The 23107-nt window shown below is 42.9% G+C and overlaps 1 protein-coding gene across 9 annotated transcripts in view; it reads left to right on the forward strand.

Moving 5' to 3' along the window:
- LOC138834512 (endogenous retrovirus group K member 18 Env polyprotein-like) overlaps positions 1 to 21496 on the forward strand; it is a 32374-nt gene extending 10878 nt beyond the window's left edge. For 3 of the 9 annotated variants that reach the window (XM_070033058.1, XM_070033057.1, XM_070033059.1), the window contains 4 exons: positions 819 to 904; positions 6674 to 6758; positions 10225 to 10445; positions 11532 to 13485. In XM_070033058.1, coding sequence (XP_069889159.1) covers positions 6691 to 6758; positions 10225 to 10445; positions 11532 to 11827 — 585 coding nt within the window. In that variant the 5' untranslated portion in view covers positions 819 to 904; positions 6674 to 6690 and the 3' untranslated portion in view covers positions 11828 to 13485. Of the gene's footprint in view, positions 1 to 536; positions 905 to 6673; positions 6763 to 10224; positions 13486 to 19564 lie in introns of those variants that run through there. The other 6 variants (XM_070033056.1, XR_011374159.1, XR_011374157.1 and 3 more) reach the window with 6 other exon arrangements.
- The last annotated feature ends 1611 nt before the right edge of the window (positions 21497 to 23107 follow it).

The raw sequence follows: 23107 nt of genomic DNA on the forward strand, positions 1-23107 counted from the left end.
CAGAAGTGGCCCTGTGGCTCAAGTGGTAGAGCACTAGCCTTGAGCTGAAGAGCTTAGGGACAGTGTGCAGGCCGAGTTCAAGCCCCATGACCAACCCCAAAAAAAGAAAGATTCTCATGGGAAGACAGGGACATTAGCCAGGCTCTAAAATCAGAGGATGGTGGTTCAAAGCCAGCCAGGGCAGGAAAGTTGTTGAGACTCTCATCTCCAATTAATCACCAAGAGCTTGGAAGTAGAATAGTTCTAGTCTTGTGCAAAACAGCACAAGTTCAGGCCCCAGGACTAGCACACATAAAACCAAGTGTCATGGAGCTTCCTGCCCAGGTTGATTATGAACCACAATCCTAAAATTTCAGCTTCCACAGTAGCTAGGATTATAGGCATGAGCCACTACTTAAAAATATTTCATTGACTTCGCTCTTCTTCTTTTGCCTTCTTATTATATTGTTCATTTCGTGTGTGTGTGTGTGTGTGTGTGTGTGTGTGTGTGTGTGTGTGTGTGTGTGTCCGTCCTGGTGCTGGTTGTAGACCTTGAACTCTGGAGCCTAGCCACAGTCTCTGAATTTGTTTTTCTTTTATTTTTAATGCTGTTTCTAGGCTTTGTATTCAGGGCCTAGTCCCTGTCCCTGAGTCATTCTTTTGTTGCTGGTGGTGGTGGTCCTAGGGCTTGAACATAGGGCCTGGTCACTTCCTGGGTTTGAAACCAGGGCAGGGCCACTGTGTATGAGGGATTTTGTTGTTCATTTTCCCTCAAAGCAAGCAGTCTCTGTGGCTTGAGCCACACAGATCAACTTCTGGCTTCTTTTACTTTTTGGCAGTTCATGGAAGATAAAAAATCTCATAGAAGATAAGAGTACTGTATCAGCACCTGAAATCTGAGGATTGGGGTTGAAAGCCCAGGCAGGTAAGTCCATAAAACTTATCTCCATTTCATCCCCCAAAGAAAGGAAGTGGTAGAATGCTACCTTTAAGAAAAAAAAAATTCTATTTCAACCCCTGGGTTCAAGACCCACACCTGATACATACTCACAAATTCCTAAGGGACTTTTCTGCCTCAGTTGCCTTGGAACCCAGATCTTCAAGTTCTGTCTTTTGTGTAGCTTGAGCTCCAGGTGTAAACCACCAATTCTCTTGGCTTTTGTGCTCATCTTCCACTCTGATTTTTATTTGTGTATTTGTATTTAATTGATTACTTAGTAGTAGTCCTACCCTATGTATCTGGGCCTGGTCACTGTTATTTTGCTTTTTCATTCAAGGCTGTTGCTTTACCACTTGAACCACAGCTCTACTTCTGGCATTTTTGCTGGTTAGTTGGAGATCAGAGCCTCATGGAATTTCCTGCCCAGGTGGGCTTTTAACCACCATCCTGAGATTTCATGCTCCTAACTGGCATTACATGTCAGCCACCAAAAAGTGCCTGGCTCACTCAATTTTAATATTTTTTTGTTTGGTCATGGGGCTTGAACTCTGGGCCTGGGTGCTATCCTCAGCTCTTCAGCTCAAGGCTAGTGCTCTACCACTTGAGCCACAGTGCCACTTCCGGCTTTTTTCTTTTTTGATATAAGGTGCTGAGGAATCAAACCCAGGGCCTCATGCATGCAAGGCAAGAGCTCTACCACTGAGCCACCTTCCCAGCCCTCAATTTTAATATTCTTAATAGGCTCTTACAGTCTTTTTATTCACATGATGATGATGATGATGATGATGATGATGATGATGATGATGATGATGATGATCATGATCATGATGATCATGATGTGCTGGTCATAGGTTTGAAATCAGGGCATGGGTGCTGTCCATTATCTTCCAGTTGAGCCTCAGCTCAAGTCCTGGACTTTTCTTTATTCCTTTTTGCTTCTTTCTTGGTGGTTAATTTGAGAGAATTGTCTCATAAAAAATCTTGGCACTACTCAGGAGGTTGAAATCTGAGGATTGTGGTTTCAAGCCAGTCCTGACAAGAAAATCCAAAACACCCTTTTCTTTTTCTTTTTGTTGTTGTTGTTGTAATGACAAAGGTGAGGTGCAGTGGATTTGCAGTTTCATTAACAGGTAAAAAGGATGTTTGTTTTTGAGCAATAGCCTCCCAAAGTACACTGCCTCCTGACTAGGGATGGTCCACTGATGGTTAGAATGACTTGTCTTCCTTCTATGACCCTATTACCCTGGTAACCGATTGTTTACAAAGATGTGATCCTGACTCCTTAGCAACATGAGAAGGGATAATATCATTCCTAGGTTGGGATGAAAACCAAGTGGATCCCCCCATTTGGTGTGCTGCCTCGCTCTGGGGGGCCAGGATGATAGTGCACCCTTCTGTGAAGAAGGAAAATGACTTGAACAATTCTGTACTCTTTGTTCATTTCTGACAGATGAGGGCTGTAGATATATTCATGGACTCATCTAGGGACAAGCAGGGAATTTTCTAGGATCTCCATTGTGTCTAGGAAGGAAGGGCCTCAGGTTTTGCTGCAGAGAGATGCATCCTACAGTGCGGTTGCAGCAGCCCTGGCTTGCTCCAATGCCAGTGATTTCCCAGATCAGCAATATACCTGGACCCAGGAAATGGCACCTTGTGCAGATGAAATAACTCTCAGGACATCTGTCCTGATGACCACGGAAGCCTATGCCAGTGCAAGCGACGGTGACACAATGCTGCTCATGTGGCTAGGAGTATGGAAGTGGCACTGGTGTGGATTAGAGGTGTTGGGTAGCACACGTGGTGGATGCTTTCTGCTCTGCCCACCACATGACTAAAGGCAATGCTGGATTCTCTCTGAATTTAACTGGGGTCTGGGGGACTGTGGATTTTCTGGGATGCCAAAGCCCCCAGGGGGACATAGGTTGAGCTGGACTAGGTGAAAGGGAGTGAAGGAAACCTCCAGAAAAAAGGAAGTCTTGATTCTCTTTAAAAGTTCCTTTAATGCTTAAATTTTAATCAAAATGGGAAATAAATGGAAAAAGTGATTCTAGATCTCAGTTTCCTGAATATGTGTGACACTAGTACCCAGCTCACTCTTTTGTATCTATTGAGTTTATTAGGTTCTAGACACTGTAGCAAGGAAAAAAAGAAAAGCTTTGTTTTGAAGGTCTATGCCTTTGTGTGGGGGGTTGGGGGAGGGTAGAGAATGTATACACATAAATATGTTTAAATATATGATGGAAAAAATATATTGAGTGATGTGCTAGGGAGGAATGCTAGCAATTTGCAGTGATGTATGAGTTCAGAAAAGCCTCATATGGTAAATGACTTAGAAGAGATCAAGGCAACTCATCCAGGCCCCAGAATCAGGTAGATTCATGAGCTCGAAGTATGAGCACCTACACCTGGGCCCCCTCCCATTTCTGGAGTTCCCTCCATACAACTGACCCCTCCCTCTCTCTGCCCAGACCCACCTGGACTCCCATCTACCTCACTTCCTTTTCCCTCAGATCCTCATGCTACCAGGATAGTGATGGAGGTCATGTGCTCCCTCTTGGGGGAAATATGGGTCCTCTAAAAAACCTTGTAATAATCTTTCTCCTTTGCCTTCCTGCTTCTGCATGGTCCCCTTGCATGGATTTTTTCTAATCCTCTTACATTGGTCGCCCCTGTGGGGATGGGCTCCCCAGTGGGTTTGATCCTCCCTCCACTTCGGAAGGAGGTTCAACCAGCTTCCCTGGGACCCATCCTGAGATCCTATATGCCAGTCACCAGAGGATCACAAAGGTAACTTTCTCCTGACTGAGCGCTCTACCAGCCTATCCAACACTGCTAATTAAATCCCACTCCAGGGTAAGTGACCAGTTTATCTGAGGTCTGGGTTTCTGATTCTGATATCTCAGTGGTAAGGCCACCTGGGCCTCTGTGACTTACCGAGCCCCCCTTCCCCTCATCAGAGCCAAACCTTAGCCAAGTGCCAGGGGCCTACCTTGGCCCAAGGAACCCTCCTCCATGGCCCAAGGAATGCAAATGGACAAACATGAAGACATTCTCCACTGGCAAGGCCACCACCCCCTTTAGGAGCCAACCTGTACTGTGGAGAACACTCTAATATAGACCCGTGGAATCAGGTCCCTTACCATGGGTAGGACACTAAATTTCTTTACATTAAGGTCACCTGGGCCTTGGAGGGCTGCTGAGCCCTTCAATCAAATTTTGCCCCAAATTTAAAACTCCACTTCTGTGAGTGCTTGGGCAGATAGCTCTGGCTCTCTCTCTCTCCCTCTCTCCCTCTCTTCCTCTCTCCCTCTCCCTCTCCCTCTTTCCCTCTCCCTTGTAACTGAAGGTAAAAGTATGGATGAGTTTAAGTTTAAACTCCTCCTCTGTGCCTTTGCAGTTTCCCCTCCTCTGCAGTCTCCCCTGTGAGGCCCTCCCCTCTTTTGCGGCCTCCCCCACAAGGCACTCTCACTTCTGTGGCCTCCCCACAATGCACTCTCACTTCTGCGGCCTCCCAGTGAGGTACACCCCTTTTTGCAGCCTCTTCTGTGAGGCCCCCTCCCCTGAAGGACTTCATCTGTGAGGTCCCCACTGCTCTGCGGGACCCCTCCTCTGCCTTTGTAGTGGGGGTGGAAGCTGAAGCCCCAGTTTTGCCAGAAACAATGCATAAAGCATAAAGTGACTCCATTTAGGGTAGCATCTCTTACTCTTTTCCATGGTTTTCCATGGTCAGGACTGACTTTGTCCTGGCCATTGTCTCAACATCCATTCCTGGGATAGCTTGTCCCGGTTGGCATTTACAGTTTGGACTCAAGGCCTGGGCACTGTCCCTGAGTCCTTCTGTTCCAGGCTAATGCTCTACTACTTAGAGTCACAATGCCACTTTCAGCCTTTGGCTGGATAGTCCTGGTTCTGTGCTGATTAGTAGGGAGATGGAGTTTTAGAAGGATTTTTTTTTGTGTGCCCAGGATGGCTTTGAACTTTCTTACAAAAGCTCTTTTTATTTCCAGTTAAAGCAACAAGGAGATCAATGAAATGGAGGTTACCTATAACTTGTTCACAATTGACTAACAATTACTTGTCAGAGATTTTTAAAAGAAAGCCCAGTAGATGCTTTTAACCTGAGACTGATTGGCACTCTATGACCCACTGCCTCTGGGTAGCCTGCTTAAAGTGGCTTATAGACAACATTTAACCTATAACAAATGTACAGGCCTTTTCTTGGGCTACAGCAGCATAGCCTGTTTAACACCCTGGTTTATAAAAGCATTTTCTGTCTGGCAGAGGAATGCCTACCTATGTAGGCCTTTAGACAGATCTCAATAGGAACATAATCTCAGCTCTACAAGCTTTTCAACAGATGAATTTAACCAGCTCAAAAGTTACTGCCAATTAGGACTTTGAGGAGATACAGGGGTTTTGGGATTTACATTCTACAATCTTAGCTTTTATTACCCACTATCACAGATCTCTGGAAAGTTTTGCCCAGTTAGACCAACATGGGTGATAGGCATGTTTACAAACTTATCTTTCTATGACCTTCTGGCTTGATCAATTTTTTGGAGGACCAAGCTCAAGTAACTCAGGACCTGATACCACTTTTGTCATCCAAACATTTGTTTGTAATTGCCTCTGGATGTTTTAACATTGTCAGGGTCCCTGGAGTGCCTTTCTTATGTTGGGATAAATACATCTTTGGCACTTTCCTTGGTCAGTCGCTGGACTTGAACTCAGGGTTTGAGTGCTGTCCCTCAGCTCTCCAGCTCAGGACTAGCACTTGGCCACTTTAAACTCCAAAACAACTCAGCTTTGAGCACTCTGTTGGCAGATTAGAGATGACAATCTCACAGGGACTTTAGTCTGCCTGTGCCTGGACTGGCTTCAAACTGCAGATCAATGAGTTTTTTTTTTTTTTTTTTTTTTTTTTTTTTACAAACAGTCACTTTTACTCCAATTAAAAGCAACAAAGATGGTCATTGGAAGTAGTTTTTTTTTTTTTTTTTTTTTTTGTCGGTCATGGGGCTTGAACTCTGGGCCTGGGCGCTGTCCCTCAGCTCTTCAGCTCAAGGCGAGCGCTCTACCACTTGAGCTACAGAGCCACTTCCGGTTTTCTGGTGGTTTATTGGAGATAGGAGTCTCACGGTCTTTCCTGCCCGGGCTGGCTTTGAACCGTGATCCTCAGATCTCAGCCTCCTGAGTAGCTAGGATTACAGGCGTGAGCCACCAGCGCCCGGCTGGAAGTAGTTTTATAAGCATGGTTTTACTTATTAAATTACATTTGACAAACTTGTCCTATCTTTTACTGTGGGCCTTCCGGCAACTGTTACAAAAAATTTTAGGGGCAAACTAGAATAATCCTATTTCTTTTTACTTTGAAATAAACCTTTAGGAAAATTTTATCTTTTAAACTTGTCTGGGAGGCCAGCCACTCCCCACAACTTCTCAAATTTTTGCAAGGGGGATGTCATTTTAAATCCTTTTTGTAAAGTTATTTTAATTTGCATTTAAATGCATCATTGAAACACTGGGCTGTATATTCTTTGCCTGTAGGCTGTCCTGTGGGCAGTGAATAGAAAGAGTGGCCATATTTTTTTTCTGCAGTCTTTGTTACCTTTAGGAATTTACCTCCAATTGTAAAATAGTATAGAAATCAATTTCTATCCTTTGCTCATACACCCCGTATGGTCTAACTTCTGGCGATGAACATTTACAGAACCAAATATCTAATGTGTCTTGTGTTTTACCCTTAATTAACAGGCTTTTGGTCATGTGAGATGAAGCAAGGCCAGAGTCTGAGAGAGACTGTGGCATCTCCCAACATGTATGGACTGTTGCACCTCCTGTTGGTAACCTGCAATATTTCTACATATACTGGTTAGAGACCTGGTTTACACTGGCTTTTGCAGGCTGGTGCCACTGGTTTAGGCAGCTGTGACTGGGCATAGTCACTCTGGTCCCTTGATCTTAATTGAAGTTGATCGGCACACAGGGGAGAAAACAGAGAATGAAACCCTTAGCTTTAGTTTACTAGCCATGGTCAGTGAACAATAGTTAACTCTTAGCATAAATGGACATAGGAATGACATAATTCACAGCAAACTTAGTTACCAATTTCATTTACTTTGTAAAGGACATTGTCTTTTTTAAGTCCTTTTCCAAGGTCTTTTAAAACTGCCTGTTTTTTCTTTGGCTTAGTCAGGTCACAAAGTTTTAAAGCAATTTAGATTAATTCACAGCTTCCATTGACAAAGATTTTTAGTAGGCAGAGTAACCTTGAAACCATAATCACTTACATATAGTCAAATAAGACACAGACAGACATGTTTGTGCACAGATTATAGAGCGTGCTTAGATTTTAAAATAGACTTTTAAAGTTTTGAAATTTTAGTGGAACTAATTTTCTAATTATGATGGAACCATGTGGTCATTTTAAAATACAAAACTTTGCCAACAAGAAACCTAGTGAACAGGAGGCAATAGGAACATACACTTGGCCTAGCATAATGGCACCACAGGACAGGGGAGGAGGAAGGGGTAGTACTAAGCTGAAGTACCAAGATGCCAATTTGGCACATCCACCACTTGCTCAATGCTAGAGAGAAGATTAATACACTTTTGGTAATATCCAAACTTGTTGGCCTTTATTTCAGGGAGTTTAGACTTAAACTCACCCATTTTCTATCTAATGAGTAGAAACAAGCAATTACTGGTTACATTCTTCCAGGGCTTAACCAAAGCGTTTAGCATATGAAATACTTGTGAAAGAGGTTACAAGCAGGTAATTTTGGCAAGAGGCAAAGTTTAAGGGGAGGGAGAGAGAGAGAGAGAGAGAGAGCTACTTGCTCAAGCACTCTCAGAAGTGGAGTTTTAAATGTGGGGCCAAATTTAATGATGGGGACTCAACAGCCCTCCAAGGCCAGGTGGCCTTAATGTAAAGAAATTTAGTGTCCTTCCCATGGTAAGTGACCTGAAGCCATGTGCCTAGAGTAGAGTGTCCTCTGCAGTGCAGGTTGGCTCCTAAATAGGTGGTGGCCCCACCAGTGGAGACTGTCCTTATGTTGGTCCAAGGTGGGCCCTTGGGCCATGGTAGGCCTCTAGTGGCTAATTCCAGCACTTGGCCAAGTTTTTGGTCAGATGGTGAGGGTGGGGCTCAGTTAGCCCAGAAAGGCTCAGGTGGCCTTACCACTGATATTGGAATCAGAAACCCTGACCTCAGACAAACTTGTCACTTACCCTGGAGTGGGAATTAATTAGTGGGGCTGGATGGGCTGGTAGAGCACTCAGTCAGGAGAAAGTTACCTTGATGGTCCTCTGGTGACTGGAGTGAAGGATCTCAGAATAGGTCCCAGGGCAGCTGTTTGAACTCCCTTCTGAAGTGCAGGGGGAGCAAATGCACTGGGGAACCTATCCCAGTATGGAGCCACCAGTGAAAGAGGATCAGACACATCCATCCTATGGGACCATGCAGAGGCAGGCAGGCAAAGGAGAAAGATTATTACAAGGTTTTTTAGAGGAGCCATATTTCCCCCAAGAGGGAGCACATGACCTCCATCATCATCCTGGTAGCAGAAGTATCTGAGAGAAAAGGAAGTGAGGTAGATGGGAGTTCAGGTGGGTCTGGGTGGAGAGAGGGAGAGACCAGTTGTATGGAGGGAACTCCAGAAATGGGAGGGGGCCCAGATGAGGGTGGAGCTGAGGACCAAAGGTGAGCGATCTACAAACTGCAGTTCAAAGCCAGTCCAGGCAGAGAAAGATTATCATCTCTAACTAGCCAGCAGAGTGCCAAAAAAGCGGGCAGAGTTGCTTTGGAGTCCGAAGTGGCAAAGTGCAATCCTTGCACTGGAGAGCTGAAAAACAGCACTCAGGCACTAAGTTCAAGTCCAGTGACCAAGGGAAATGTCAAGGTTGCGTTTACCCTAACATAGAAAGAGGCACTCCTGGGACTTTGGCAATAATGTTTGGCTCTTCTAAAATTGATCAGAGCTGGAGGTCATGGCAAGCTACTTTATAAGCATGCATAACTGGGCAAGAACTTGTCAACCATTTGTAATAGTTGGCTGTAAAAGGCTGAGGTTGTGAATTGTGGGGAATAGCTTAAATCCAAACTGCTCTGTATGTGCTTAAAACCCTAATTGGCAGTAAATTCTGGGCTGACACTAAACAAATAAATTTGTTTAAGAATAAAATATGAAATTGTTAGGACCAGATCAAAAGTAAAGAGATAGGGTATTAATCAGAACAAGGAAGGAGAAAATTCAAATTTAACTGAGACAAATAAGTCCCAGGTAAGCAGAGAAACATTGGTATAAACACCAAAATAAAACAAAATTGTGGTCTGATAATTACTAAAAAGATCATTTATATCAGGATTTAGACCAAATGTTAAATTTTCAAAGATAAGGGCTTAAGTAGAGAGTTAAGCACCAGGAGCTACACTAAACATCTGTATTCCAAAGGATGGCCTGCCTGTCCCACCTAGGCTATTTGAGGAGCTAAACAATGCTTTCGCCCATTTGGGGAGGTAATGTTTTCCTAGGATTTCAAGGTAAGACTTGTCCCACCTCCAGGCCTTGAAGCTGGGTGCAATGCCCCCATCTCCAGCCTAGATACCAGGATGTCTACAGGCAGTTGTGTGGACTCAACCACCCTATTTGCCTTGATGCAATTTGTAATCACTAACTGTTAGGTCTGCTTTTATAACTTGTTTGTCAATTACAAAACTGCCACTGAACACCTACAAGTGGAACTTCTTATGGAGCTTACCTTTAAACATCCTAGACTATTTAAATCTTTTACAAACCAAAGTACTAAACAGGCTATGCTGCTATAGCCGCCCCCCAAAGGGTCCATACAGTTATGAAAAGTTAAAAAATTATGCCTAAACTCTAGTTTGGAATAAAATGTAATTAGTAAAAAGTTGTCACCTTGACAAACTACCCCACACCATATTCTAAAAGCCAGTGTACAATCAGAAAAATATTAGGGGAGTTTACTAAAGTTAGTCCCTAGGTAAAACTTCTTTAATGAACCTGTGTAGACTAATGCCAACTGTTTACACACCCATAAAACATTTAAGCTTCAATTATTAAAAAAACAAAAAAGGGGAATCCCCAAGGGAACTTTTGCCTTAACCTTATTTACTCTAAATTTTTAAAATTTCACTCAAAGTGATCCTTTCACTAAAGCTGAAAAGCATTTTATCCCTCTAGCACCACCTCACTATCTATTCCCATATGGTTTAAAAAATTTAATCAATGAAGAATAAGACTAATGCCCCATAAGTGAAAATAGCGTTTCTATCATTCCAGATGGATCTACTGGCAACATCTGGGTCCCTTTTTGACTCATCCGACCTCCAGAGAAGCAAAAACAACACAACACAACCCTGAGGAAGAACATCTAGTACGCAGATTTGCAGACCTAAGGTTGAAGTCTGGAGGAAGCCATCATCCTTATCTTAAGAAAACCAGCTTGACCCCAGCAACATGGGGTCAGAATAAGGTGTTGACACAAGACCGAAGCCACCCTGGTCAGTACAAAAACCCCTAGAATACCTGAATATCTGTTTTGGCCATGATTGCACTGCTTGTGAATACTTCTGCAGTGAGTAGTGAACATGCATATTGGGCCTATGTCACTCACCGACCATTGTTAAAATTAGTGGATTAGCTAGACCAAGGTCCGGTGGCGTATACAAATGACAGCATGTATTTTCCTCCACCATGGGATCATGCAGACCCTACTCATCCAGGTGAGGAAGGCATACCTTATATTATTTCCTTAGGATTTGAGTCTTTACCACTGTGTTTAGGGACATCACCTTGCTTACCAACCAGAAGACAGGTATGGGCATACATCTTGCCTGATGATAAAATCAACAATCATATGGGGCTATTCAGCACAATTTCCTTAAATTTTATTGGTAAGGATCATTCTTATACAAATAAGACTGGGCGACCACCTAACCTAGTATGCCAGGACATTAATTATTGAATTTTGTTTATGTTTCTATTCAGTGGTCTCAGTGTCAAAACCCTAGAGGAAAGATTATACAGCATAATGATAACATCTCATTTATAGATTGAGGTCCTCATGGATGTTTCATTGCCAATTATTCTGAAAAGCATGTTGGTGATTGGTATACTAATAATTCTTCTGATGGTGACGTCTATACAATGGAGTTATAAATCATGTAGAACCCATTGGCTTGCTCACCTGACATGATGGAGGCCTTGTGCCTCGTAGGCCACATATAAACTTCAGGGGACACTTAGGGCCTGAGCAGTGGCATTTATAAAACTTGCCACCCAATTTTATACAACTCAGAATTGGATTGGTCACTTTACTAGGGCCCATGAGGCAAATTATACATTTTACAGGAACCATTCTTTTACTGTACAGGGTTGTATTAAACTTTCCTATGTCCTAGCCCACAGGGACAGTGTCAATCAATGAGAACCCACGCAGCCTGGACTCTTTACATGCTTAAATCATACTATTTCTTTTAATATGCCTTCTCAGTCTCTCCTGATATTAAGATCTCGCTTAGGGGTCTGGGTGCCTGTTAACCTCACCCGACCTTGGCAGGAGAGCCCCACTGTTGGTTTGTTGACAGGAGTCTTCCAGCAACTGCTGAAGAGAACTAGGAGATTCCTGGGTCTGAGTGTAGCTGTGATCCTTGAAATGACTGCTATCACCATGACTGCTGCGACTGCCGGAGTGGCCCTGCATTCCTCCATCCAAACCAAGGACTTTGTAGAGAAGTGGCTGGACTGTCACCAGCTATGGACTCATCAGCACAATATTAAACAGGACATTGATTCCCGTCTGAACACCCTGCAACACACGGTGCAGTGGATGGGAGACCAGATAATTGATCTGCAGAAACAGCTAACCTTCAAGTGTGATTAGAGCTCAATAAACTGTGCATCACTCCTACTTGATTCAACACTTCTAACATTACTTGGCAGGGACTTCACTACCACCTGCCAGTCTTGCAAGGAAATTTGACTTGGGACATCCACTAGTTACAGCAGGAAGTCATTGAGACTTTCTTGGCACAACTCCCTGGGGTGGGATATGAAGGTCTGGCTGAGGGAATTGCATCTGTGCTAAACCAATTGGACCCTCGAACCTGGTGGCACAGTTTTACCCATAGTGTTTCTACAGGATTGATTGCATTATGTCTTGTCAAGATATTGCTGTCTACATTCCAAAATAGTTTCTGCAAATCCCTTCTGCAAAGGATCTCTTGCTTACGGTTGTACTTAAAAAACAAAAAAGGGGGGAGATGTCAGAGGCATCAACCGGCATAACCCCATCTGTTGCTGTTTCCACAACGGGATCTGGGAACACGATGTGTGGTATAGGCAAGAAGGGACTACACCATGTGGGTATAGACAAAATTTATTGGAACATCACATGCTTATATACAGCACACAAGCAGGAGAAGTAAATCTTCAGTCAGGGGCAGAGAGTTAAACAGTTTTATGGGAGCACAGACAATGAGAGTTTAAACAGAAAAAGCTAATCCTTGTCAACAAATGTAGAGCAGTTCCACTAAACAAGGTTGTAAAAGTAGGTAAAGCACAGGTGATTTACACATGGGGGGGGGGGTCTCCAGGCATTGTTCTACGTGGTTAAGTAGATGAAGCACGAATGGTACTTTGAGCAAACCATTACCTGAGTCTTGCACCGGGGCAGAACCTTTGCCCAGCATGGAGGAAAGGGTGTCCCTTCCTCCCCGAGAAGAATTGGTAGTGGTCCTGTGGCTCAGGTGGTAGGGCACTTGCTTTCAGCTGAAGAGCTGAGGGACAGCGTCCAGGCCCAGAGTTCAAGCCCCACAACCAACAAAAATAAATAAATTGGAAGGAAGGGATGCATGTCTGTATCCACCCTCAGGGCACACAGGTGCTCAAATGGGGTTTTGCAGGCCTATGCCTCCAACACCCATATGAACCCTCTCCTTCTGCTCCCACTCCAGCTCCCAGATCTTAGGCAGATTGGGTGGAAGGGGGCTGTGTCAGTCCTGGAGTTTTTCTCCACCTCTGGCTGTGCCTGAGCAGCTGCAGGAGCCCTGGCCCATGCTGCACGAGGCAGCAACAACTGCTGCAGTCGCTGCTGCAAGTTTGGCCATTTGGCTCCACTCCTGCCTGGTTGCCCTGACACTGGAGGAGTCTCGCTGGCTCCTTTGCTGTTTCACACTGCACCTCCAGCCTAGGGATGAGCCCAGGAAGCTCGGCGCTGGAGCCTTTGAGGCCTGAGGTCAGCCACTGGAGGGATTTGGAGGGGCTGCCCTGCCTGCAGGGTCTGGCCTGAGGAGCCTGTGCCCCAGTCATGGCTGCTTGCTGCTCAGAAGAAGCGGCGGTGGAGCTGGCCTGTAGCCGGCTTGCTTGCTCCCTCCGAGGCTCTTACAGTTGTGTTACTGGCAGAACAATATCCCAACTGCTCTAGTACTATTTTATTGTATTTTAAAAATAAAAGACTTCATGGGCCCCATAAGTGCTTTATGAAATATGACTGGCAGCCGCTATTTAAATAAATGTGAGAATTCAGGAGTTTTTCTTTTATCTTCCTAAGTGATTTTTTTTGTCTGTCTTGGGACTTGAACTCTTGGCCGGGGTACTGCTGTCCCTTAGCTCTTCAGCTAAAGGCTAGCACTCTACCACTTGAGCCACAGGACCACTTAGGTTTTCTGGTGGTTTATTGGAGATAAGAGTCTCATGGTCTTTCCTGCACTGGTTGGATTTGAATCTCGATCCTCAGATCTCAGCTTCCTGAGTGGCTAGGATTACAGGCAGGAGCCACTTGTGCCCAGCTCTAAGTGATCATTTTAAAGGCTAAGCATAATAGATCACTCCTGTAGTACCATCTACTTGGGAGGCATAGATTGAGAGGATTGCAATCCAAGATCAACCCAGGCAAAAAGTGAGATCTGATCACAATCATCAAGCTGGGCTGATTCCAATAATCTCAGCTAGATGGGAGGCTGGTCCTGGGATGGGAAGAAAACAGGATGCCCTAACTTAAAAACTAAAGTACAAAAAGGCCGTAGTGTGGATTAAGAGTTAAACACCTGCCTAAGCATGAAATCCTTTGTATAAACCCTAGTACTGAGAAAAGGAGGGAGGGAGGAAAGCAGGAAGGGATATAGGGGAGGGAGAGAGATGTTATTTCATTAATTTTACATTTTTCCTAACACCATTCATTTTGAGTTTCTTTTGCTCAAGACTAGCACTCTGCCACTCAAGCCTCAGTACCACTTCCAGCCTTTCTCTTTATGTGGTACTGAGGAACCAAACCCAGGACTTCATGTATGTGCTAGGCCAGCACTCTATTACTAAGCCACATTCCCAGTCCTTCTTTTATTTTGTAAGATGAGCTTTGGTTTTGTGTTCTTCTCTTGGCATGGAACTTAGGCTAGTCTCAACCTAACTTCTGACTCAGCCTCCTAAATTCAGAGATTGCAAACATAGATCACCATACTCAGCTCAGGATTCCTTTGAGAGAATCATCTTTTCAGAGACAGAGTTATTCTGTCTTCCTTGGATTGGATGGCCTTTTGCTTTTGGCATTGTGTTAATCCCATTTCTTGTCTTGATATATTTCTCCTTCTAGATCAATAGAAAATTTTCAGCTTCCCAACTTGAAGCCTATTGGTCTCATCCAATAATATCACAAAATTGGTGAATACCATTACCTGGCATCATGGGCATGCCAGCCAGCTAAAACTCAGCTATCAGATGGGCTTGGGCTTCAACAATGCAGGCATTTCTCTGCATAATCTGAAAACTGTCATAGATAATGTTGGTTTATTCCATCCTGTTTTCAGCTGCTTGCCATTCTGAGCTTTGTATGTTTTTGCTTTCTTTTATTTATTTATTTATTTATTTTTGAGTCATAGGCCTTGATCTCTGGGCTTGGCTTGGGTGATGTCCCTGAGCTTTTCAACTCAAGGCTAGCACTCTACGACTTGAGCCACAGAGCCACTTCTGGTTTTCTGGTGGTTTATTGGAGATAGGAGTCTCACGGACTTTCCTCCCTGGGCTGGCTTTGAACCACGATCCTCAGATCTCAGACTTCTAAGTAGCTAGGATTACAGGTGTGAGCCACCTGTACCCGGCCCTGACTGAATCTTGAAAAGAGAAGACAGGAATAGGTCAAGAGACACACATTATCAAAATGGGGATGGGAGGGATCGAGAGTCCTGACTGAGCAGTGGATCCATATAAAGTCTGATCAGACTTACTCCAAACATGAAGGAACATCTTCAGTCTGGATGTTGGATGCCTCTAAACATTGTCAGGGACATGAAAGGAGCAGGGTTGGGTTGAAGGTTTAGGGAGCACTGTGGGATGAAGTGTCATTAAAAACTCAGCTCTGGGGCTGGGAAGTTGGCTCAGTGGTAGAGCTCTTGCCTTGCATGCCTGAGTCCCGGGGGTTCGATTCTTCAGCACCATATAAGCAAAATGGAAAGCCGGAAGTGGCGCTTTGGCTCAAGTGGTAGAGCACTATCCTTGAGCTGAAGAGCTGAGGGACAGGGCACAGGCCCAGAGTTCAGGCCCCACAACCGGACCCTCCCCCCCAAAAATAAAACTCTCAGTTCTGACAGCACAGATCAAGTGTATGTCTTGGGAGTCCCCTGTTGTGCTGTGGCAATGCTCTTCCTGTGTATGTCTGCCTAGAGGGGGAGGTGTTTGCTCCTCATTTGTCATTAATTCTAGAGGACAGAGGAGCCCCATGAGTCCAGTAAACAGATGCTTTCTGGCAGCTTCTCACAGTGTTTCCTCCAGGCAGCACCATGCTCTTTACTTGCTCTGATGAGGCAGCTGCATATGGGTCTGCAGGAATTTCTTGTCAAGAAATTAGAGAGTCATTCATTCATTACTCTATAACAAAGAGTGGCAATGCCTAACTATAGGTTGCTTTGTTATTCCAATGTGTGTGCTACTGGCACTGGCTTGTCTCTTCAGTCTGCACAGGCTCAGGACAATACTATAGTCAGCTCGGACACACCAGCTTACACCCAGTCACTACTCAGAATGTGATGTCAAAGCTACTCCTGGTAATAGATGACAAGGCTGTTTAAATCAGAATAAGATCACAGCAGAATGCACTACGATATCTTTTTGCTCCTCTGATTTTACAGCTTCTAAGCTAGTGTTTCCTGGCTTCCTATCCTTGTGGCGTAGTATGAGAGCCATCTAGGTTGTTGCAATGCATCAGCCAGGAGAAGGGTGTCTATAGTCAGAGAATGACACAAAAAATAGCATCTGTGGTGAGGTTAGACTTGGTGTTGGATTATAATTAAGCTAGTTCTGCAAAGCTGGGAAGCATGGAAATGGACTGCCATTGTGAAATGGACATGGGATAATTTAGGAGACAACAAGGATCTGAGTAGCTCTCACCTGTAATCCTAGCTACTCAGGATGCTGTGATCTGAGTACTGAGGTTCAGAGACAACCTAGGCACAAATATCAGATAGTTTCTTTCTTCCAATTAACTAGCAAAAATGAACTAGAGCTGTGGCTGAAGTACTAGCCATAAGAAAAAGAGCTAAGGGTCAGCACTGAACACATGCTAGCATGAAAAAAATGAGAAAGACATAAGAAGGGAAATTACAAGAAACTTACTGTGAACAATTAGACCTCTAATTATCTTTCTTTTTATTAGCAAGTATTGGTTGTACAAGAAGGAGGTTGTGACGTTCCCATACATGGATACAATGTATCACAGTCATACCCACTCCATCACCTACCCAGTCTTATTTCCAGTTAACACTAAAAAGCCAGAAGCAGTGAGGTAGCTCAAGTGGAAGAGTCCCAGCCTTGAGCAAAAATCTGAAGTGACATTACCAGGTCCTGAGTTGAAGCCCTAGTACAAGGACCACCACACCCAACAAAAATAAAATATTCCATGGGAATGAATGTAGATCTTGTAACATACAACTACAGAAAATAGTAATGTCTGGCATTGAGCTCCCTTAAATTATAAATAACATGAGGAAACAAAGGTCCAAAGTCTTTTTGAATAGCATTTTATTTTCTGAGGATAACAGAATAACAAGACATTGTTATTGTCTGTTCTGTCACATGGTGTTAGATATAAGTATGAGATACTCTGCAGGAAGAACCTCTGTGCAACTTCTGAGGAAACAGAAGTTGGCTGTTCTTTTAAGGGTGAAGGAAATACTTTGTATCTTTTGATGGCGGTGAATCTATGGGAAATCATCAACCTATTAAAAAAACTAGATATAGTTATAGAATTATATCATCTTATATTAAGAAAGGTCATTAAAGGCACTTTAAAACTAAACAAAGAGGGGCTGGGAAGGTGTCTGAATGGTAGAGTGCTTGCCTCACATGCATGAGGCCCTGGGTTCAATTCCTCAGAACCACATAAGCAGAAAAGCAGAAAGTGGTACTGTGGCTCAAGTGGTAGAGCACTAGCCTTGAGCTGAAAAGCTGAGGGACAGCTCCCAGGCCCTTTGTTCAGACCCCATGGCCAACAAAATACATACATACATACATACTTACATAAACTAAGAATAAGAACTTTAAGAGCGTAAACTAATAGAAATGGAATATAACTTAAATAGCAATCTACAAATTTATACTGTTAAATTCATTGAGTACTTAAACAAATGGGGAAATTCAATTCTTTCCCATAATAGATTGTTAACTGAAGAATATAATTTGAGTGAGGGAATTTTGTGTAGATGCCTATTACATATCATCTAATAGAAATGCCATGTAAGCCAGAACACAGAAGCCTCCCACAGGACATAGTGCTGTCTGAAAATGAACTCATGGAAAAATGGTACAAAACCTCGTTCAGAAGTCATACTAAAATTTTTCTGTGTATATGCTGATCCTGGGGTTAGAACTGAGGGCTTGGGTGCTGTCTTTGAGCTAATTTTGCTCAAGACTAGTGCTGTGCCACTTGAGTCACAGCACCACTTCCAGGAGTGTTTTAGTAGTTTTTTGGAGATGAGTCTCATGGACTTTCTTTCATGGGCTGGCTTCAAACATTGGTCTTCAGATCTCCACCTCCTGAGCAGCTAAGGCTATAGGCATGATCCAGCAGTGCTGGGCTCCAAACTGACAATTTTCTCTCAAGAAATATCACTTCACACTGAAATAGTGAATCCAAATAGCTCATAATGGAACAAGGAATAATATTTCCACAGCAACCTATAGTGGATCTATTCGCATATACTGTGACAGATACCAAATGTTCCCAAATCAAATCTACCCTAACCATTTTTCTCTCATAGACCCTTCTTAAAGCAATTTCAGCAGGTTTTGTTAGTTTGTTTTGTGCTTATTCTAGGTCTTGAACTCGGGGCTTGAGTACCATATCTATGCTCCTTTTGCTTAATCTTAGCATGCTACCACATGAGCTACAACCCATTTCCTTTCTTTTGGTAGTTTTTTTTTTTTTTTTTTTTTTTTGTCGGTCGTGGGGCTTGAACTCTGGGCCTGGGCGCTGTCCCTCAGCTCTTCAGCTCAAGGCGAGCGCTCTACCACTTGAGCTACAGCGCCACTTCCGGTTTTCTGGTGGTTTTTATTGGAGATAGGAGTCTCACGGTCTCTCCTGCCCAGGCTGGCTTTGAACCGCGATCCTCAGATCTCAGCCTCCTGAGTAGCTAGGATTACAGGCGTGAGCCACCAGCGCCCGGCCTTTTGGTAGTTTTTTGGAGATAAGACTCACTGATTTTTCCTGCTTACAACCTTCTGAATAGATAGGATTAAAGTTGTGAGCCACTTTCCCCCACCTTCATTGTTTACTTTTGTAGGAGCACATAAAGTACTTCCACCACATTTGTCCATTTGCCCTTCCCTTCACAATGCTACCCCCACCAAAAACCTTATAATAGATTTCTTAATCCTTTGATTAAAGTAAACTAAGCAAAGAGACAATTAAAAATGATATGCTATGTCTTAGGTTGCCTTGATCTTAGCAGAGTATCACTTCAAGTTAAAACTGATTAACAAAAATTGAAGAAAAATACCGAGGAGACTCAAAATTGAACAAAGTAAATCCTAATCTTCAAGTTTCAGGTCTCCAAGTAAAAGGAAAGCAGAAACTGTTGTTGGGAGTTCCAGGTAACCAGTGAGGCTTGATAGTCAAAAGTGATGTGTGATCCTGAAGTCTGAGGGGAGTATGAGCAGTACTAATGTATAAGTGTTTAAAATCCCTCACTTCAATGGTTATGCTGGGGTGAAGTTGAGAATGTCCTTGTTCAAGGTTTTGGGTATCATCATATTTATGACTTCATGAAATCCCATAACATCATGATGCCTCTTCCTGAAAATTCATTGAGTAATCCTAGCTACTCAGAAGGCTGAGATCTGAGCATCATGGTTTAGTTATCTCCAATTAATCACCAAAAAGATGGAAGTGGAACTGCAGCTCAAGTGGAAAATCACTAACCTTGAGGGGGAAAAAAAGCAAACAAGAACAGATTCTAAGCCCTGAGTTCAAGTCCTAGCAGTGGGGATGGGGAGAGTTTGATTGAGAAGGAAGACAAAAGACAGTCAAAGCCAAGAGTAAAGTAGGCCCTAAAAGTTCAGAGATTACAACCTAGAATGCCTTTAACCAAGGATGCTTGTCTTAGTTGGGTTTTTCTTATTGTGATTTTTATAGGCAAACAGCATTGAATTGGAGAAAAAATAGCTTTCTCAACCTAAACCAAATATCAAAATGAAGAAAAAGTCTATCTTGTGCAAGCCTATAAAGCAGGAGTTACTGGAGGGGAATGAAGAAAGCCTAAAGAAGAGCTCAGCATCCCAGAGAATGGTGTGTCAGACCAGGAAAGCAAAGAGGAGGACCAGGAGCCAGAATCATCATGTGACCTCAACTCTGTGGATATGTGCAGAGTCATGTGTTCACTCACTAACTCTTAGGATTTTGTCATGGCTAGGACACTAAACTCGCTCCTTACTCAAATTTTCCCTTTCATCTGCTTGATCTCAAAACTTCTTAACTTGGGTGGCATTTTTTGTGCTTTTGAAAATTTTATTATTTCTCAAAAACAGCCTTTGAAGTGTTAAAAGGACATCTGGGTGAATAAAGTGGAAATATTCGAGTTTGGTTAAAAAAAAAATGAATGAACTGAGGCAGTTGGAAGACCATGGGAAGAGGTGTAATAAGAATAGTCTCTTACGTGGGAAAAGTCTTAGCAGTTTTACCTTCAGCTCCATCTGTAAGAAACCATTAACATTCTCTATTAGTAGAGTTATTATTTGTATAATTAAATTTGGAATTGGCACTTGATGATCCAAATATTAAGTACCATGTCCCCTGAGCAAAGTTTAGGTTGTTTGATATAAAGTTGAAGAGCCTACAAGTTTAAATTTTTCTTTAATATAATAAGTAACAGACTATTTTTCAAAATCTACTTGGTATGGCGAACTTGAATTGCTAGGCCTGGTAATACTTTTCATTGTAGGAACAACTAGTTTTTCTACATAGCTCTTACCCTATACCCTGATGCCCTACTCTGCTTTGTTAGCCTTGTCCAGTACTTTGGGATGTAGTCCTTTGGTTTATTTTTATCATTCTAAAGCTAGTCTCTATCATCATAGATATGTCAGAATTGGCATGTTGGTCTAAATATCTGGTAATAAATCTATTTCTTCCACTGTTAACCCCACAGACATCTTTAGGTAGAAAAATGTTGTTTCCTGCTCTTTGCCTTAGCACCATCTTCCTAGAAAAAACAGCACCATGAGAGCCAAGTAGAGGAAGCGAATGCGCAGGCTGAAGGGCAAAAGAAGAAAGATGAGGCAGAGGTCTAAGTAAACCAGTTTGTGCACCCATCAAGGCCAGAGGAGCAGGAGGAATAAGGAATGCCATAGGCTGGGACGCTGAGATGTTGGACTGCATGCCGCTGTGATTTCCCAGTGGATCCAGAACTTTCATTGCCAAGATCATCTCTGAAAGACACACCTTGCTCATAACCAAGCATCCCCTGATGATCCTGTGCCCCAGACCTGTGACATTCTGGACTAGTTCTGTTCATAGTTGTGGCCAAGTGTGACACATGTACAATAAACCATCTCTTTTGCTGTTGCAAGAAAAAAACAGAAAGAAAAATGTTGTTTCCTTATTGAAAATTCACCCATTTCAAATATTTTGTGGAAGTTTCTTTTTTGTTTATTGTTTTTTGTTTTTTGGATTTTGTTTTTTGTTTTGTCAGTCATGGGACTTTAATTCTGGGCCTAAGCACCGTCCCTCATTCTTCAGCTCAAGGCTAGCACTCTACTACTTGAGCCACAGTGCCACTTCTGGTTTTCTGAGTAGTTTATTGAGATAAGAGTCTCAGGGACTTTCCTGCCTGGGCTGGCTTTGAACCATGATCCTCAGATCTCAACCTCTTGAGTAGCTAGGATTGCAGGCTTGAGCCACCGGTATCTGGCTGGAAGATTTTTATATGTGGATTTATGGAGGGGTGTATTTGTTTTCTACTTTTCAAACCATTATTTAATGACCATTATTTTGGTATTGAGCAATTTTATTATTTTAATTTGGGGCATTGCTTTATTTTGTTATGTTTTTGCCCATAATGGTATTTGAAATCAGGGTCTCATACTCACCTTACTTGAACCACTGCTCAAGCCCAGCTCTTTGCTTGTTGAAGATGGAGTTGCAGACTTTTCTGCCTGGCCTGGCTTTGAATCACCATTCTCCAGATCTTAGCCTCCTAATTGAATTTTATGTGTTCAATAGTGTGGAATGTAAGCCAGGCATGGGAAGCTAACAACTATAATCCTAGCTACTCAGGAGACTGAGATGTGAAGTCAATCCCAAACATAAAAGTTCATAAGTCTCTCAACTCTAACAAACTTCTCAGAAAAGGCTAGAAGTGGTGCCATGACTCAGGTGGTAGAATGCTAGCTTTGAGCAGAAGAAGCTCAAGACAGCACCTAATCCCTGAGTTCAAGCCTCTGCCTGTTGGGGTGGGGGGCAGAAGATTGGGTTTCAAACAGTCAATTGGAAACTCTTCTTCCCAACATTTCATGACCAGTCTTCCCTCTCCTCCTTCATAAAGGCCACAGTATTACAGGTTTTCTACCAGAGTCATAGAAACTGGTAATATTAAGTGCTTTTTGTTTTACATTCAATTCACTTTGGAACTTTAAAAAACTTCTATAACTTATAATATTTATACTACTGAAAAATAACTGATTTTTTGAAAAGCATAGAAAAAAATCTTTGTCAAGGGTCCCAGTGGATACTAAGGAACATTATTGGGAAATTTTTACTTGGTTGCTTGTCTGTTGAATCATTTAAACACATGTGGAATTTGGGGTTTTTCAACATTTTACCACCAAATCTTCAACAAACTACGTTGCCTCATTGGATTTTGCTTCAAAAATTATAAAATATTTTGACATATTTTTGGTTTGGTCTTTTGGGGATTTTGGCTTTTGGAGTGCTAGTGGGCCAGTACGTAGGCTTGAATGGAGGTCTGGTATCTTGCTTAGATTATTTTGTTCAATGCAATCACTGTGTCATTTAAGTCAGATTTCCACTTCTGGTTTTTGCTACTTAATTGAAATAAGAATCTTGAGGATTTGTTTCCTTGGGTTGGCATCAAACTGTGATCTTCAGATCCCACCTTCATGAGCAGCTGAAATTACAAGTATGAGCCAAACCCTGGATATATTGTACTACCTATAAAACCAAAAGATGGACAAAATTCAGACGCAAGTGTGTATGATATGTATTTTACATAATTATATAGACAAATATAACCATGTAAGTGTGTGTGTGTGTGTGTGTGTGTGTGTGTGTGTGTGTGTGTGTGTGTGATTTTAAATGTGTAGAGGGAAATGAAGATGTATTGAGGAAAGATTTCACCTAGGTTTTTTCACAGACTGGGCTACAATACAGTCATCATCCCATCCATCTGCATCCTTACCTAAGATATGCACATCCTGTGGTGGTATCATGGTTATTTTTTGTGTGTGAGAGCCACTACTGAGGCTTGGATTCAGGGCCTGGATGGTGTCCCTTAACTTTTGTTGTTGTTGCAAGGCTGGTAGTCTGCCTTTTGAACCACAGCTCAGCTTTCTGTCTTTTGCTGGTTAATTGGAGGTAAGGGTCTTTTTGCATGGGTTGGCTTTGAACTGGGATCCTAAGATCTCAGCCTTCTGAGTAGCTAGGATTACAGGCTTGAGCCTC

This window comes from Dipodomys merriami, unplaced genomic scaffold (assembly GCF_024711535.1).
Source record: "Dipodomys merriami isolate MVZ:Mamm:240054 unplaced genomic scaffold, mDipMer1.0.p SCAF_2175, whole genome shotgun sequence".
Taxonomy (NCBI): Eukaryota; Metazoa; Chordata; class Mammalia; order Rodentia; family Heteromyidae; genus Dipodomys; species Dipodomys merriami.